This window comes from Octodon degus, unplaced genomic scaffold (genome assembly GCF_000260255.1).
Source record: "Octodon degus isolate 3935 unplaced genomic scaffold, OctDeg1.0 scaffold00025, whole genome shotgun sequence".
Lineage (NCBI taxonomy): Eukaryota > Metazoa > Chordata > Mammalia > Rodentia > Octodontidae > Octodon > Octodon degus.
In genome coordinates this window covers 751,578-766,480 of record NW_004524601.1, presented here as the reverse complement: position 1 = coordinate 766,480, position 14,903 = coordinate 751,578, and the positions used below count along the sequence as shown (strand labels likewise).

The 14,903-nt window shown below is 50.0% G+C and overlaps 1 protein-coding gene across 2 annotated transcripts in view; it reads left to right on the top strand.

Moving 5' to 3' along the window:
• The window catches only part of LOC101570622 (aldehyde oxidase 2-like), a 56,773-nt gene extending 50,665 nt beyond the window's left edge, over positions 1-6,108 (top strand). For both annotated transcript variants that reach the window (XM_023712382.1, XM_023712383.1), the window contains 2 exons: positions 3,315-3,387; positions 4,998-6,108. In XM_023712382.1, coding sequence (XP_023568150.1) covers positions 3,315-3,368 — 54 coding nt within the window. In that variant the 3' untranslated portion in view covers positions 3,369-3,387; positions 4,998-6,108. The remainder of the gene's footprint in view (positions 1-3,314; positions 3,388-4,997) is intronic.
• Positions 6,109-14,903: the final 8,795 nt, after the last annotated feature.

Here is a 14,903-nt window from a genome sequence, read left to right as displayed (position 1 = left end):
TGCAGACCCCTGACCACACCCAGCCCACCTGCACCCTCCAGCACACACTCCTGCAGACCCCTGACCACACCCAGCCCACCTCTACCCTTCAGCACACACTTGTGCACACACATCTGCACACTGCCACAGGCTCACACGACTTCATGGTGGGAGAGCCAGCTTCAGTGTGACCAGAGGTCCAATGACTGTGCTGGTGGAGCAGCACAAACCAGGCCAGCGACCGGAGGGGCAGGCTGTGTGTAGCGGGCAACCTGTGCCTCCACCCAGAAAGGAGAGAGCAGGGGCCTGCAGTGTTGGGCCCGGGAGCTTGGGCTCAGGCGGCCCTCACAGCCGTTTACTGTTCCGATGGGAGTGCTCATGGCTCAGAATGGACAGGGATGTGCTGGGGCATGCCCTGCAGAGGATACCCACAGCCCACCTGCAGAGGACACCCACAGACCCACAGAGCCAAGGAACAGCCAGCACCTCCCTCCTCGTCTCCCCAGACCACAGCTTCCAGCTCACAAGCACCCATGCCCACTCCAAAGCACCTTGAGGGCATCTGAGCATACAAAACCTACACTTCAATTGCATTCAATCCAGCCACATTGTGGCTTTAGAATTCTTTCTTTCTTTCCTTTTTTTTGAATCGGGGCTTGAACTCAGGCCCTTGCACTGGCCAGGCAAGCGCTCATTCCACTGAGCCATCTCCCGGCCCTACATCGTGACTCTAAAAATGAAACACATGGTCTGGGGCTGAGGGAAGCTCAGTGCTCAGGCCTCACATGGTGTACACAAGGCCCTGGCTTTTCTTCCAGCAATGCAGAAAAGGAAAGAAAGAAATATGTGAGGAACACTGGTGTACACACTCTGCTCTGTTTAAAAAGTTTCTTTAGAAATTTAAATACTCACACCCTTGCATATGGGCTTTGAGTGCCGCTGCCAAAGCAAGATTTGTTCTGATCAGCAGTCTGCAGCACAGGCCCTGGGAAGCTCAAAACGTCCTCTGTCAACAACCTCCTCCCAGCCACAAGGTAAATAACGCCCTCCCAGCCCTATGTCCTACACAGAAACAGGGCAAACACTCAGTACTTTTCCGTTGGAATTAAACCCAGTAACACAGGGGAAAGTCCTGCGTCACTGTGAGCCACTCTGTAAACATCAGAGTCAAAGTCCTCACCACACACCCCCCTCAAGCCCTGCCTCTGTGTGGTCAGACCAGTAAGGCTTCCACCTTAAATCAAGTTGACCCACTGAGGCCCACATAAGTAAGGACTTTCATGACCAGAAGCTTCATTTTCATGGGTAAATTGGATTCAACAAAGAGAGGGCATTGGAAGAGATGTGTTTCTGTTACTAAAAACCTAAAATCCGCTTGAAGGAGCATTTACTCAGCAAACTGTATCCCGCATTCTGGGAGCATGCATGCCATCCTGGGACGGGGCTGACCCATCCCAAGGGACGCCTTGCCCTGTGCTAGTGAGAATGACAGGTGTTGGTGGCCGCGATGTTCAGCGAGGACCAGCTCCCAGAGGTAGCCAGAAACCTCACTACTGTGTAATGGGTAAAAAAATATGTTGCTTTGAAAATGTGTTTTGCACAGTCATTTAAAATTCCACAAGAAATAAGGAAATTTCCCTTAAAGACATACGAAAGACAAATAACACTTACAAATCAAGACTTCTCCGTACAGCAGTAATTTCATTTTTAAAAAATATTTAGGGCTGTAGGACTCAGAGACAGCAAGGATTTCAAGCCTCAACACTTAGGACAATGCTGCCCAGGAGACTCGGGGAAGGATGGATGAAAGCAGAAACCTTTGTCCTGCTGTCCCCAGTGGCCAAAAAGTCCTGATGAACTGGCTGCGAGTACACAGGGCCAGGGAGCGGCTCAGCAGAGAGGGCCAGCCTGGCAGACTGTCCCCACCCCAGGCGGGTCGTCCACACAGCTGCAGCCAGGAGAGCACATCCGTCAGCAGTGACCACCAGTGTTGCTGGTCATGGGTGGTTCTGCCCTCGGGTCTAACTAGCGAACGCTCAGCACTCCAGGTGGTGATCCTCTTGCTGTGGGCTGGGGTAGCCCCGGGCATGACAGCTCCAGCCCCCCAGACACAGTCTAGGATTTAGGGCTCTCTCTGGATGTGCTGTTCCCAGGATTCACCCCTGGGAAGCGAAGAAGGCAGCTGAAACGGGCATCTCAAGACAAGAACCTCATCTCCAGTAGCAGCGTGTGCAGCACGTGTGTTGTGGCTGGGGTCTGCAAGGGGAATAATACAATACAGGACACATTGGTATAAGATTATGTTATAATGAATCACCCCAAAAATCACTTATACAAAGAGTGCGGGAAATCTGTCCACATACTACAGATCAAATAATCTACCTGAGGGCCTGTGTCCAACAGAAATGTCCTGCGTAATCCAGCTGGAGTCCTAGGGCTCATGACAAGGTCTCATGCCAGCCCGCCTCATGGATTTGCCCTCAGAAAGCCCAAAGGTCAGTGGTCAAGCTAGGAGGTCTACGCCACCAGGAGAAGGATCTGTGCTAGCACGCTGAGGTATCTGAACTGGAGCCAGGAAGCAACGTTCAAGGCAAGCACCAGAGCTCCCTAGAAAAATACCACAGCCATGCTCAGCAAGAGTGAGGTCCCAAGCTCCTCCATCGATGAGGACAGCTGAGCTCCCATCAGGAAAGCCAACACAACGAGCTTCTCCAGGAGGCTGAGCAGTGCACCATCTTCCCTTCTGGAGCCAGGAAGCAATATTCAAAGTGAGGACCAGAGTGCCCCAAAGTGAACTGCAGCCATCCTCAGCAACAGTGAGGTCTTGAGCTCCCCTGACAAGAACAGCCAGGTTCATTAAGGAAGCCAGCGTGACAAAGTCCTCCAGCAGAATAGCCCAAGAGAACCAGCGGCTGCCAGCAGCTCCAACAGCTTCTCCAAGCAGCATCCCTAACAGAGTCCCAACAGCCTCTCCGGCTCTGCCTCTCACGCTGCTGACAACAGCCCTCAGGTGGGCCTCCCACACCAGCACCACGCTGGTTCAGTTCAACCTGGTGTCACAAGTTGACCACCAGCCGGCAATCCACCACAGTGTGTCAGGCCAACCTCCATCCTCTAAGAACTGTCCCTCAAAAAGCACATCAGAGCCTGAGCACCCACGAGCCAGCAGGATCCTGCTTCGACCCACCCAAATTTTTCAAAATCTGAAGCTCTCTCTCTCTCTCTCTCTCTTTCTCTCTCTCTCTCTCTCTCACACACACACACACACACACGCGCGCGCACACAATGCTGAGTGCTGGCCACATAAGTGAGTGCTTTCTGTGCTTTCCTTCCAGATCCCAAGAGATGACCCCGGGACAGTGAAACCTTGGTCCATCCCAATAGCATAATCTTGTCACCTGCTGGAAGGTAAGCTATGTAATCTGAATTACTCAGAAAGAAAACAATGACAACTTCATCCCAAAGCAAACAGGGAGCCAGCTCTGTGGTCACCAAGCTGGGCTCCCGGAGGCTTGCAGCCACATAGTCTCTCACCCAATAACTCCCCTAACAAAAGCATGCATGGCTTTGCAGATGAGAGTCCGAGGTCGGGTGCTGTCACCAATGTTACAGCTCTTCAAGAGAAAGTAAAGTATGAAGACTGAGCCAGGCATGGTGGCCCACACCTGCACAATTTTGTAAAATGGAAATGTAAAGACAGTGTAAGGAGTGTAGGGCAGATCACCCGCCTCTTTACTCTCTTTCAAGTCCATGTGATAAGACAGTGCACACTCTACCATGTGAAACAAGGTACCTGAAATGCGTAGCCTTGTGCGCAACGTGGAACCCACTAAAAGGCAGTTACACATGGACACAGGCTTGTAAACACCAAATTTTAATAAATAACTGGACTTGGTGGTACACACTTGTTACCCCCTTACTCATGAGGCTGAGACAGGAGTATCACTATGAGTTTGGGACCAACCTAGGATACACAGGGAGTTTAAGGCCAGCCTGAAATACATAGCAAGACCCTACCTCAAAAAATAGAAATGAGGGGCCAGGGAGATGGCTCTGTAGAATAAGCACTTCCCTGGCAAGCGTAAGGGCCTGAGTTCAATCCCAAATTCCACCAAAAAAAACAACAACAACAAAAAAAAACAATTTTAATAAATTAGATAACTCTAAAAATGAGCTAAAAAGTCAAGTTTTGTGCAAACATTAAAAATAAAAACCATCCTCACATTGTAAGATGAATTGTAAAAATCAAAAACACACCTAGAACTCTTACTATTTACCATCATTCCTTTTTTTTTTTTTTCTTCCTGAGACTGGGGATTGAACTCGGGCCCTTGCACTTGCCAAGCAAGCACTTATTCTACTGAGCCATCTCCCCGGCCCCTCCTTTTTTATTTTTTAAATTTTTTTATTAATTTATTCATTTAGTACAGGGTCTTGCTATGCTGCTTGGACTTGTAGTGACCCTCCTGTTTCAGCCTCCCCAGCACTGGATTACAGGCATGCGATACCAGGGCTCGCACTCAAGTCCTCGCGCTTGCCGGGCGGGTGCTCAGAGCACCCTGCTACCCCCCAGCCCTACCATCATTTCTTTGTGTCAGAGTTTCTTTCAAACTGCATCAGCAGAGCAAATTCCCTATGTGAATTTCCTTCCAAGAAGGTAACCCTCATCTCTTACACACGGTGCCAAAGTGTCACGTTTCCACGCAGCACAATCGCTCACACAACATGAGTTAAATACTGACCTTATGGAAAGAAACTCGTACCACACTGAAATCTACGTGTGAAGCCCCCATAACATTTTAATTCCCTGCTAAAAAGTCTTGAAAAGCCTCTGAGGTCCTCCAGCTTCCCATTTTATAAACGAGGGCGGGAGGGCCAGCAGCAGGTGACGCCCGCCGTGCCCCCCCGCCTGCCCGCCGCTCTCCCATCGCTGCTAGCCTGCGCTTCCTCCCAGCATGAGGCCTGTGGGCGGGTGCGCTTGGTCTTTCCACTGTTCTCTTTTCTGTTTTTCTTTCCAGGTGAAACGATGGCTTCTTAATCATAACTCCAAGCAGATATTCTTATACTATTGTGGGAACATAAGGTACAAAATTCAGAAATATGATTCAAGCCTAATTACTTTAACAAGATGAATCATTGTTTACAAATTACTTAGAGTCCTGGGCTCAGAGGCCAGAAAGGACTGCAGCATCCATGCAGATTTTCTTCTGGAAAGATCATGGAAGACTGCTGCACAAGCAAACTCTTCCTCTCCGTGTCCAGCTGAGCTCACTGACCGGCTGCACAGCCCCAAGCATGCTGACGGGCAGCACGCAGGGAGAAGCTCGTGACTGCCCAGACTGTCCTGGTCCCCAAGCCTGGCCGAGGCCTGTGCGCTGCAGCTGGTGCACAGGGAGGCGTCTGCACGTGTAGGTTGACCGTCCCACTAGCTCGCCCTCCTGTGGGACGTGAGGGGAAGGCACACAAACATTGCAGTGCATCATCACGAAACCCTGTTGCGGGTTTTGGTTCCCTTGGTGAGAAGCGGCTGCCCTGGTGTCAGCACTCTGGAAGTGGGGCGGCTGCGTCTCCTGCACACTGAACGGGGTGGCCCAGAGGAAACGAAGCATGAACCAGGGTTATACTCCAGTGCGGTTATAAGGCAGGGAGGTACGCTGACCTTGGTGCTCTAAGTCCTGTGTTCCATCCCTGGCACCACAGAAATAAAAATACAAACATTAAAAGAAGAAGACATGTAGGATCCATGGAATTCAGCGGAGCTTTGGGGACTCAGAGCAGGAGTCTGTGGATCAATTTGGCCTGTCTTGGCAGAGTCAGGAGGAAAATGGAGAATCCACAGCTCAGGGTCTCCTGGCGGAGACTGCTGCAGGAGGAGGCATGCACGTCCTCTCCGGACACAGGGACATCTGGCCTCTGGTGCACCTGCCACCTTGGGAGGGCCCACCAGGACCCAAGGGAGGGAGCCGGAGAGAGAAGAAAGGAGACTGAAGCAGGTCACCAGCAGGACAGCCATGCAGACAGCTACCCGAGGGCAGCAGAGCCGGGACAGCGTGGGAGTAGCTGGGGAGAAATAAGCTGAAAGTAGTGCAACTTCAAAGCTCTTCTGCAAATAAATCCTTGATTGCACGATCTAATAAAGTGTGAGAAATTTGTTTTATCATTTTAAATGACAGTAAATCTAGTATGTCCTTTTAAGATATTTGTTGCATCCAGGTATGGTGGCTCACACCTGTCATCCCAGCACTCAGGAGGCTGAGGCAGGAGGCGTGCCAGAGTTCAAGTCCAGCCAGGCTACACAGTGAGTTTAATGCCAGCCTGAACTGTATAGCTAGATCCTATCAGAGAGAGAGAGAGAGAGAGAGAGAGAGAGAGAGAGAGAGAGAGAGAGAAACTTGGCACATCGAGGGCAAGGGGGCTACTTTTATATCCTTTGCCATTGGTAAGGACTGCCAAGCACTGAAAGTAGAGGCTTACAAAGATAAATCATTCCTATGGGTTGTGCCCTAAAATTTGGTCAGCATGGACATTTATAAAGTACTTCCTCAAAGATACATTTGAAGCCAGTTCTGTTAGAACCCATTTCTGTGACTTCAATAGCATTATTAAAAGATGAAGTTTAGTAGATTTAAAAAAAAAAACAAAAAACGGGTAGGGACATAGCTCAGTGAAATAAGTGCCTGCAGCAAGATAGCTCAGTGGACTAACGCATCTGCTTAAGCAAATGTAGGCAGATGTAGGGACTGGGGTTCAATCCCCTGCATGCGGTGCCAGCCCTGCCCCCAGGTGCACTGAGATGCTATTGCAGGCATGATGGCTCTTGCCTGCAATCCCAGCACTTAGGAGGCTGAAAACAGGAGGATCACTACTTCCAATCTGTGTAGTGAGACCCTGTAGGCTCTGTACTAAAAATATACATTTAAAAAAAGTACTAAAGAAAAAATTCCAAATGACCCTAGAGTATGCCTGGTCCCCACACTCACACTGGAACCTGACCAGGTGTGGGGAGTGGCTCTGCCCTGGGAAAAGGCTGGGGCCTCCAGGTGACCCCGAAAGCACGGGGGCACCGCTGTCAGCAATAAAGGAGCCCCACCACACTCCACTCTGCAGGTGCTGCAGGCTGCATCGTCGGCCTCCCAAGCAGCGAGCAATAAACTGTCTTTTCAAGCCCCAGCCTGTGGTGTTTGCCATCTGCACCCGCCCGAGCTCACGGCGCACGGAAGCCGTTGCCTTTCAGAGCTGCTTCTCCACCTGGAACAGCTGGTCCCAACGCCCTCACACACTTGTCACAGTCACAGCTGGCCTCACTGACCCAACAGGTGGAGGGACACCGTGACAATCTTGGAGAGGGGGCCCTGTGTCCCTCTCCAGCCCTCACTACCTCCTCTCAGCCCGTGGCTGCAGCCAGCTGCCCGTCCCAGCGAGGCCTGGGTCCCTGTTGCTCTGGCTCTTTGCTGTGGAGGAAAGCCCAGAGCCATGAACAGCAGCGCTGCGGTCACTTGCTCCCTGGAGTGACACACAGTAGATGTTTGCCAGCACTTCCCACATGGAGAAGACACGGGTAAGAACAGCCAGGGACAGAAGACAGCGTTCCCAGGCTCCTCCACCTCCTAGGGCCCAGAGGCCAGGCCTTGCCAAGTGGCACATGCACCCCTGCCTCTGCACAGCACCACGCTGGGATGGGCTGGGGTGCCGCCGCGCCACCTCTGCAGGATCAGGACTAGACCCCCATGACCTTCCCTGCCACCACTGGAGCAAGGCACGCTCCCTCCAAAGAGCACCTTCCTGTTACCTCCCAGGCAGTAGTCACCCATGTGTGAACGCCTGCCCCAGCGGAGTACAGGTCCTTTCCTTGGGACCCTCCACTCTAGTGGGGGCTGCGGGGAAGGCATGGAGGTGTCCACGCATGACCCCTCTCCCACTGGCTCCACAGTGCCCAGGCCTCACAGCCTGTCTCAGCCCTGATAGCCTTGTGCCACGTCCCACGCTGGCTGCCTACAAGCTGGTGGCCACACACCCATTCCCCTGCCTTCTGGGACACTGAGAGATGTAGAAGCCAGCAGAAGAGGTGGGAAGACCTCCTGAGGGTCTGCTCGCAGGCACACTGCAGCCCTGGCTCAGGCTTTGGCAGCCCATTGGCAGCGCAGTGCTACACATGGCTGCAGAGAGGAGCCTGATCAACATCATCGGTGAGAATGAACTCCATGTTCAACAAGTACGGCTCCAGACTGAATGCAGCTCGTAGATAATTACATGGCCGGGAGACTCTGTAAAAACTTTAAATTTGAATGACCCAGTGGGGGGGGGGCCATATCTGTCTGTGTCTGTCTGTCTGTCTGTCTCTCTCTCTCTCTCTCTTTCTCTGCCCCCCACCCCCTCAGGAATAAAACTTAAGGCCTTTACACTGAGCTACATACCCAGGCCTTTTTTTTTTTTCAGTACCAGGGATTGAACTCGGGACCTTGTGCCTGCCACGCAGGTACTTATGCTGCTGAGCTATATCCCCAGCCCTCTTTATCCCTTTGTTAATGTTTTTACTTCTACAGGAGCTCACTACGTTGCTGAGTTGCCGAGGTTGGACTACCTGCAATCCTCCTCGTGCCTTAGCTTCCCAGAGCACTGGGATTATAGGCAGGCAGGTATATGCCACCAAGCCTTGCCAACAACACTGAGTGAGTAAGAACGAACATGTCATTTGATGTGTGGATTCATGATTTGTATTCTTCAAAACCAAAGATCCTACACCTAGGATGCAAATTGATCATTCTTAGGGTATAGATAAAATTAGGGCTGGGGAGATAGCTCAGTGGCATAAGCGCCTGCGTGGCAAGTCCAAGGTCCTGAGTTCAATCCCTAGTACCAAAAACAAGAAAAAAAAAATTAAATTAAGAATAAAGGGGCTGGGGAGATGGCTCAGTGGAATAAACACTTCCCTGGCAAGCTCAAGCTGAGTTCAATCCCTGGTTCTGCCACAAAAAAACAAAAAAAAAAAAAAAAAAAAAACTAAAAATAGAGCCAGTGAGATAGCTCAACGAACTAAAGTGCCTGCTTAGGCAAGTGCAGGGACCACAGTTTGATCCTGGCACCACATGCTGTGCCAGCCCTGCCCCCAGGGCAGGCTGAGCTGGCCAGAGTCCAGGCATGGTTGCACATGCCTGTAATCCCAGCTCTGGGGAGGCTGAAAGCAGGAAGATCACCACAAGTCCAAGCTGCAGAGTGAGACCCTGCAATAACCAAATACATTAAAAGAGAAGAATAAAAATAAAAAAGTTAATTTAGGGTAAATACATCATGTAGAATTCTCAAGAATTCAACGTAAATTAACAGGTCGAGGGCAGTGACACATACCTGCAATTTCAGCACTCTGGAAGCTGAAACAGAAAGACTGCTGCAAGTTCAAGGGCAGCCTAGGTCAAGGACAGCCTAGGTCAGGGACAGCCTAGGTCAGGGACAGCCTAGGTCAGGGACAGCCTAGGCTGCACAGTGAGACCCTGTCTCCAGTGAAGCACATAAGGAACCGTCCTTGCTCGCACCACGCAGAGGCTGCACACCCTCCACCTCCGAGGAGCACGCTGCGCACGATGGCATGCCGTGCCCTCCTCAAAGGTGCCTGCTGCTCCAGGTCCAGTCTTGGGACTCCTGACAGCACAGGATGCCTGCTGGTAAGGAGACGAGCCCCAGACACTCCCTGCCACTTCTTCACACAGGAAAGGGTGAGCACGGAGGAGCCTCACCCACCACTCCCAGGCAGCTCAATCTAGGCGGACACTTTCCTTTGTAGCAAGTCAAGAAACTGTCTCAAAAAACAGTGAGTCTACTCAGCATCATGATGCCAAGAGCTGTCCCAGGGTGCAGTTGCTGGCTCTGCCAAGCCTTGCACAGAGTCTGACAGCCACAGCCAGTTCCGAGAAGAAGAGCTGCCAGAGAAAAGTCATCTTGTCCCAGAAAGGCCTGGGAAATCCTCCAGACAATTTTAATACTGCACTTCAAGAAAGGAACCTGAACCGCATCACAAGAAGCCATTCTGCTTCCCTTTGCCAAGCAGATCGGTGCGGAGTTGCCTGGCCGCCCCGCCACCCTGCTGCCCTGCCCTGTGGACGTGCACTGGTCATCCATCCATCGCAGTCGGCTCACGCTGAAGGGAATGCAGCCCTGCTCACAGAGCTGCTTCGAGAAACCACGTAGCATGGGAAGAAATCGCTGCAGAGGGCAACTCGGCCTACATACGGAGGTTCCCTGCAGCCGCCGAGCCTCACTGTGCTCCCGTCACTGTCGAAAGCGCTGACGGGACATGAAGCGCGGCAGTCAGAAGGGACTGCCTTGGCTGAGTTCCAGGTGTTTCGGCTGGTTGGTCCTGTTGCTTGGGGGCCAGGAGCCCCCAAGGGAGCACTGAGGGGACAAGCCATCTACCCACCTCCCAGAGGTAAGCAGTGCCAGGCAGGGCAGGGACGACATTCGCTAAACCCCTAAACTCTCGGCATAGTTCAACCTACTGAAAAGTCCAAACCAAAGGGTGCATTTGTTTGAAAGAGGGAATATCCTCTTTTAATGACTGAGTTCTGCCCCTGAGAGAGGTCATTGAATGAGTCGGTCTCCAAGTGAGGAATTGTACACAGCTGCACATTATAATACAGTACTCGGGGCTGCCTGTTAGCTCAGGTGTCTAAGGGCCTGCTGAAACAAAGCAGTCAGGCTCAGGATGCTGTGGTTCGATCGCCTCATCCTCAAGCCAAACGAGACCCGCCCTGAAGGCATCCTGAGTGGGGCTCCCCAAAAAATCCTTCTGCCATTAAAAAAAATAAATACAGTACTCAGAAGAAGAAATGGTAAAGTCACTTGATGACTGTGCTTTTATTTGCATAACTCCTCCACGCAGCACTACAATGCACACCAAGACGTAACACTGCAGCACCGCACCGTGCGGGCACCAGCCAGCCTACACGTGAGCCCATGTCATGGAAAGACCTGCAGTAAGTCTCGGAGCAGCGCCTTCACCGTTGATCTGATTAGTCATTACACACTAGGCCATTAAGCATAAATGTCTACACCTATCAATACTAAATAAGTAATTAAGCAATGCTTTTTCTTACTGAGGGAGGTAAAGATTTATTTGAAGTTTTAAAACTTATTTAAAAGGCTATACAGGCCCTGGTTCAGACGCATAGTGATTCTCGCGTATCAGCCTCCCCATTGCTGGCATTACAAGCGTGCACAACCACATCCGGTTTCAGGGCCAGCATAGCAGGCCCCAGGTTCTGGGGCCACCACGGCATGCAGCACCAGGGATCAGACTCAGGTCCTTGCACTTGCCAGGCAGGCACTTAGACCATTGAGCTATCTCTCCTGTCCAATTTAAAGTGTTTTATCTTTAGAATATGTCCTATTAATAGCCAGGCTTGTGGGTTAGCTCAGTTGTTGAAAGCACTTGCTTGGCAAACTCAGTTAGGCACAGGGGACCGTGGTTCGATCCCCTGCTCCACATGTCACACCAGACCCGCCATTAAGGCAGCCTGAGCCAGCCCCCGCCCCCCAAAAAAAACAAATCCTTCTCAAAATTATGGGCCGGGGAGATGGCTCAGTAGAATAAGTGCTTGCCTGGCAAGTGCAAAGGTCTCAGTTCAATTCCCAGTTGCACACACACACACACACACACACACACACGTTGCACTCAAAATTACATTACTCAAAAAAAAAAATACATTGCTTAAGAGTCATTGCTATATTACATTACCTTCAAGTTGCGCTTGCCAGGCAGGTGCTTGCGCTTGCCAGGCAGGTGCTTGTACTTGCCAGGCAGGTGCTTGCGCTTGCCAGCCAGGTGCTTGTGCCACGGGGCTATATGCCCAGGCACTCTTTCTCAGTAAGTAACTATTTTTATTGGTTTCTATTTTTATCCTTCCAGGACTTTCTTTTGCCAGGGATCTTTTTTGAGACACAGTCTCCAGCCTGTAGTTCAAGCCGGCCTTGAACTCACTTTTGTAACCCCCACTGGCCTTGAAGTCACAGTGACCCTCGTACCCCGGCCTGCCTGCTGAGGGCTGGGATTGCAGGTGTGTGAAACCATGCCCTGCTTTGTCTTTTTAAGAGAAAGTCTAGCGCGTTGCTCAGGCTGGCCTTGAGCTCCCGCCTCACCCTCCTGACCACGCGGCAACAGCTCCATGCCACTGCAACTGGCTGCTCCACTGTGTCCCTTTGCAAAAGTGACCAATTCTTATATTTCAACTCATTTCTTCCACAATGCTACACAATTTATTTTTACACTTGTGTTATTTTCCATCTTTTTCAGTTTTGTTTGTTAGAGACAAGTTCTTGTGCTTCAGACCAGGCTAGCCTTATATTTGCTATGTAGCTAAGGCTGGCTTTGAACTCTCAGTCCTTCTGCCTCAGCCTCCCCCGCTCCACCACGCTCGGGGGTTTGGGGTTTTTTGACAGTGTATGGCACCGTGCTGTGTAGAGGTGGCATAAATCCCTCCAACCCTGGTGCTAGCTACGTGCATAGTCTCCATTCCTCCGCATGCTCACCCAGGAACCTGACCCCTCCCCACAGTGCTAAGGGTTGAACCCAGGACCCGCTCAGTGAGCTACAGCCCTGTCTTAGCGTTTGCTAGAGAAAAGGACACACAGAAATTTAGAAATCTAGGGGCCGGGGAGATGGCTCAGTGGAATAAGTGCTTCCCTGGCAAGCGCAAGGATCTGAGTTCAATCCCCGGTTCCGCCAAAAAAAGAAAAAAAAAAAGAAATTTAGAAATCTAACCACATTCAACATCGTAACAGGATAGACCTATGACTTTTTTTCTTGTCTCTTGTTTTTATTACTTTTTTTAAACATTTACTTGAGAGAGAGAGAGAGAGAGAGAGAGAGAGAGTATAGTAGTAATCGATGTGACATTAGAAGCAGCGCACATTTATAAGGCCACAATGACAGGCATTCCCAGCACGGCCCTTGTACTACACATTGCTGTCCTCAGTGCAGCTGCTTAGTTCACAGGTATCAGCATACATAGTTAGTCTGGGTGAGAATCCTACCAACTAACTGCTAGTTTCAAAAACCTGATGGAGATTCTCAGGATCATTGCCTTAACCATCTTGTGTATGTAAATGTATGGTTTTGCCCCTACCATGTTTCCTAGCTTTTCTCCTTGCTTTCTCTTCATTGTGGATAACTCACTACTATTATGGACTACTGGACTATATTGGATTATTTTGCTGAATTCACACACCTAAAATATTTGAATGGCAAAGGAATACTGATCTCTGACAAAACTAAACAAAAAAAAAAGGAATATAAATGAAGGACCATTTTTTTTAATTTTTATTTATGTGTGTGTGTGTGTGTGTGTGTGTGTGTGTGTGTGCCTGTGTGGCCAGCTCAGCCCACCAGGGGGCGGGGACGACCCGCATACGGTGCTGGGGGATTGAACCGCGGTCCCTATGTTTCGCTTAGCTTAGCTTGTTCTAAATAGGTGCTCTAGACCACCAAGCCATCTCACCAGCCCATGAAGGACCATTTTGTAGTGAAAAAAATCTATATCTATATATATACAAAATAGGATAAATATACAGCTACTTTCTCTTAGCTCAATGAGAAGAAAGATTTGTACTAATAGTGTTTAGACAAGATATCATGTACTATGAATAACTACTAAGAAGACAACATGCAATATATTAATTATTGTAATTGTCCTGCTCGGCATGCCTGGGAGTAGGGCTGGCTCAGCATGCAGTACTGGGAATCAAACCTGGGTTCTTGCACTTGCCTAGGAAGGCACTTAGTCCATCCCTGCAGCCTGTGGAATAGCTATTAAAGTCATTAAAATTATTTGAAAACTCACTATATCTCAAAAGTTTTTCATTATAAAAACATAGAACCAATGAAAATATTTCTAGGGGCTGGGGGTATGGCTCAATAGAATAAGTGCTTCCCTGGCAAGCGCAAGGGCCTGAGTTCAATCCCCGGTTCCGCAAAAAAAAGATAACAAAAAGATGTGTATTATCTCAGGTACATGAGCAATCTCAGGGATAAGTCAGCAGCAGCTCCAGGTCTGCATAGCAGGAATATTTTTTGTTTTGTTTTTATCACTATGGACAGCAAACATTTGGAGTACATAGCCTATCAAGTGAACTACCTCATTTCTGCCAATTATAGTTGAATCCTCGGCCATAGTACCCTTTGAAACCCCCTCCACCTTAAAAATGTTTGATAGGAGACTAGGTTTTAAAGGGGTTGCCCCACGTCTTGAACTTCGACTGGAAGATTGTGAATTAGTCTAAGTAGAAAAGGTGGTGCAGAGAAGTTAGGAGAGGCTGGGCCAGGTAAAAGGCTCAGAAAAGAAGCCGAGGTTAGGTGATGTGATGATTGTTGTCTAATGCTAGGGGTGTGGGGCTTGCTTTACATGTCTGATGCATCCTAGGCTAGATAGATAAGCCTAGCTTGACAATGCACAACAGGGTGTGTGTGGGGGTGGGTGTGTGTGTGTGTGTATTAAAAAAAAAAAAAGTGAGTTGGTAAGGCTGGCTTTTAAGACCGATACCCTTGTGCCCATTCTGTGCTGGGCAGGAATGGCTATCTGAAGAAGCAAAGACTAAAATTATGAACCATCCAACATTCTTGTCTTCCAGAGAGACCCCTAAGAGGGCCTCTGTGGTCCAGGAGCCATGTGCTGCCCTGCTGCAGTGACAAATAGTGGCCTGAGAGCTAAGACAGAAAAGGGGGTCTCGCTTACATGCTGTGCGATCCCTGCAGACCTGCCTCGCGTGCCGCGACGGGACAAATGTGACAGAACGCGTGCGTAGTGTGCGTCTGACCTGGTTTCTTGGCTCCCCCAAACGCTGCCCCCTCTTAATTACTGTATTTGTCTGGGCTTTGCAGGACTTTTGCTGAGTCTCTGAGTTGGTGATTGCTAGGTGGCCTCGTTTGTGTAAATATG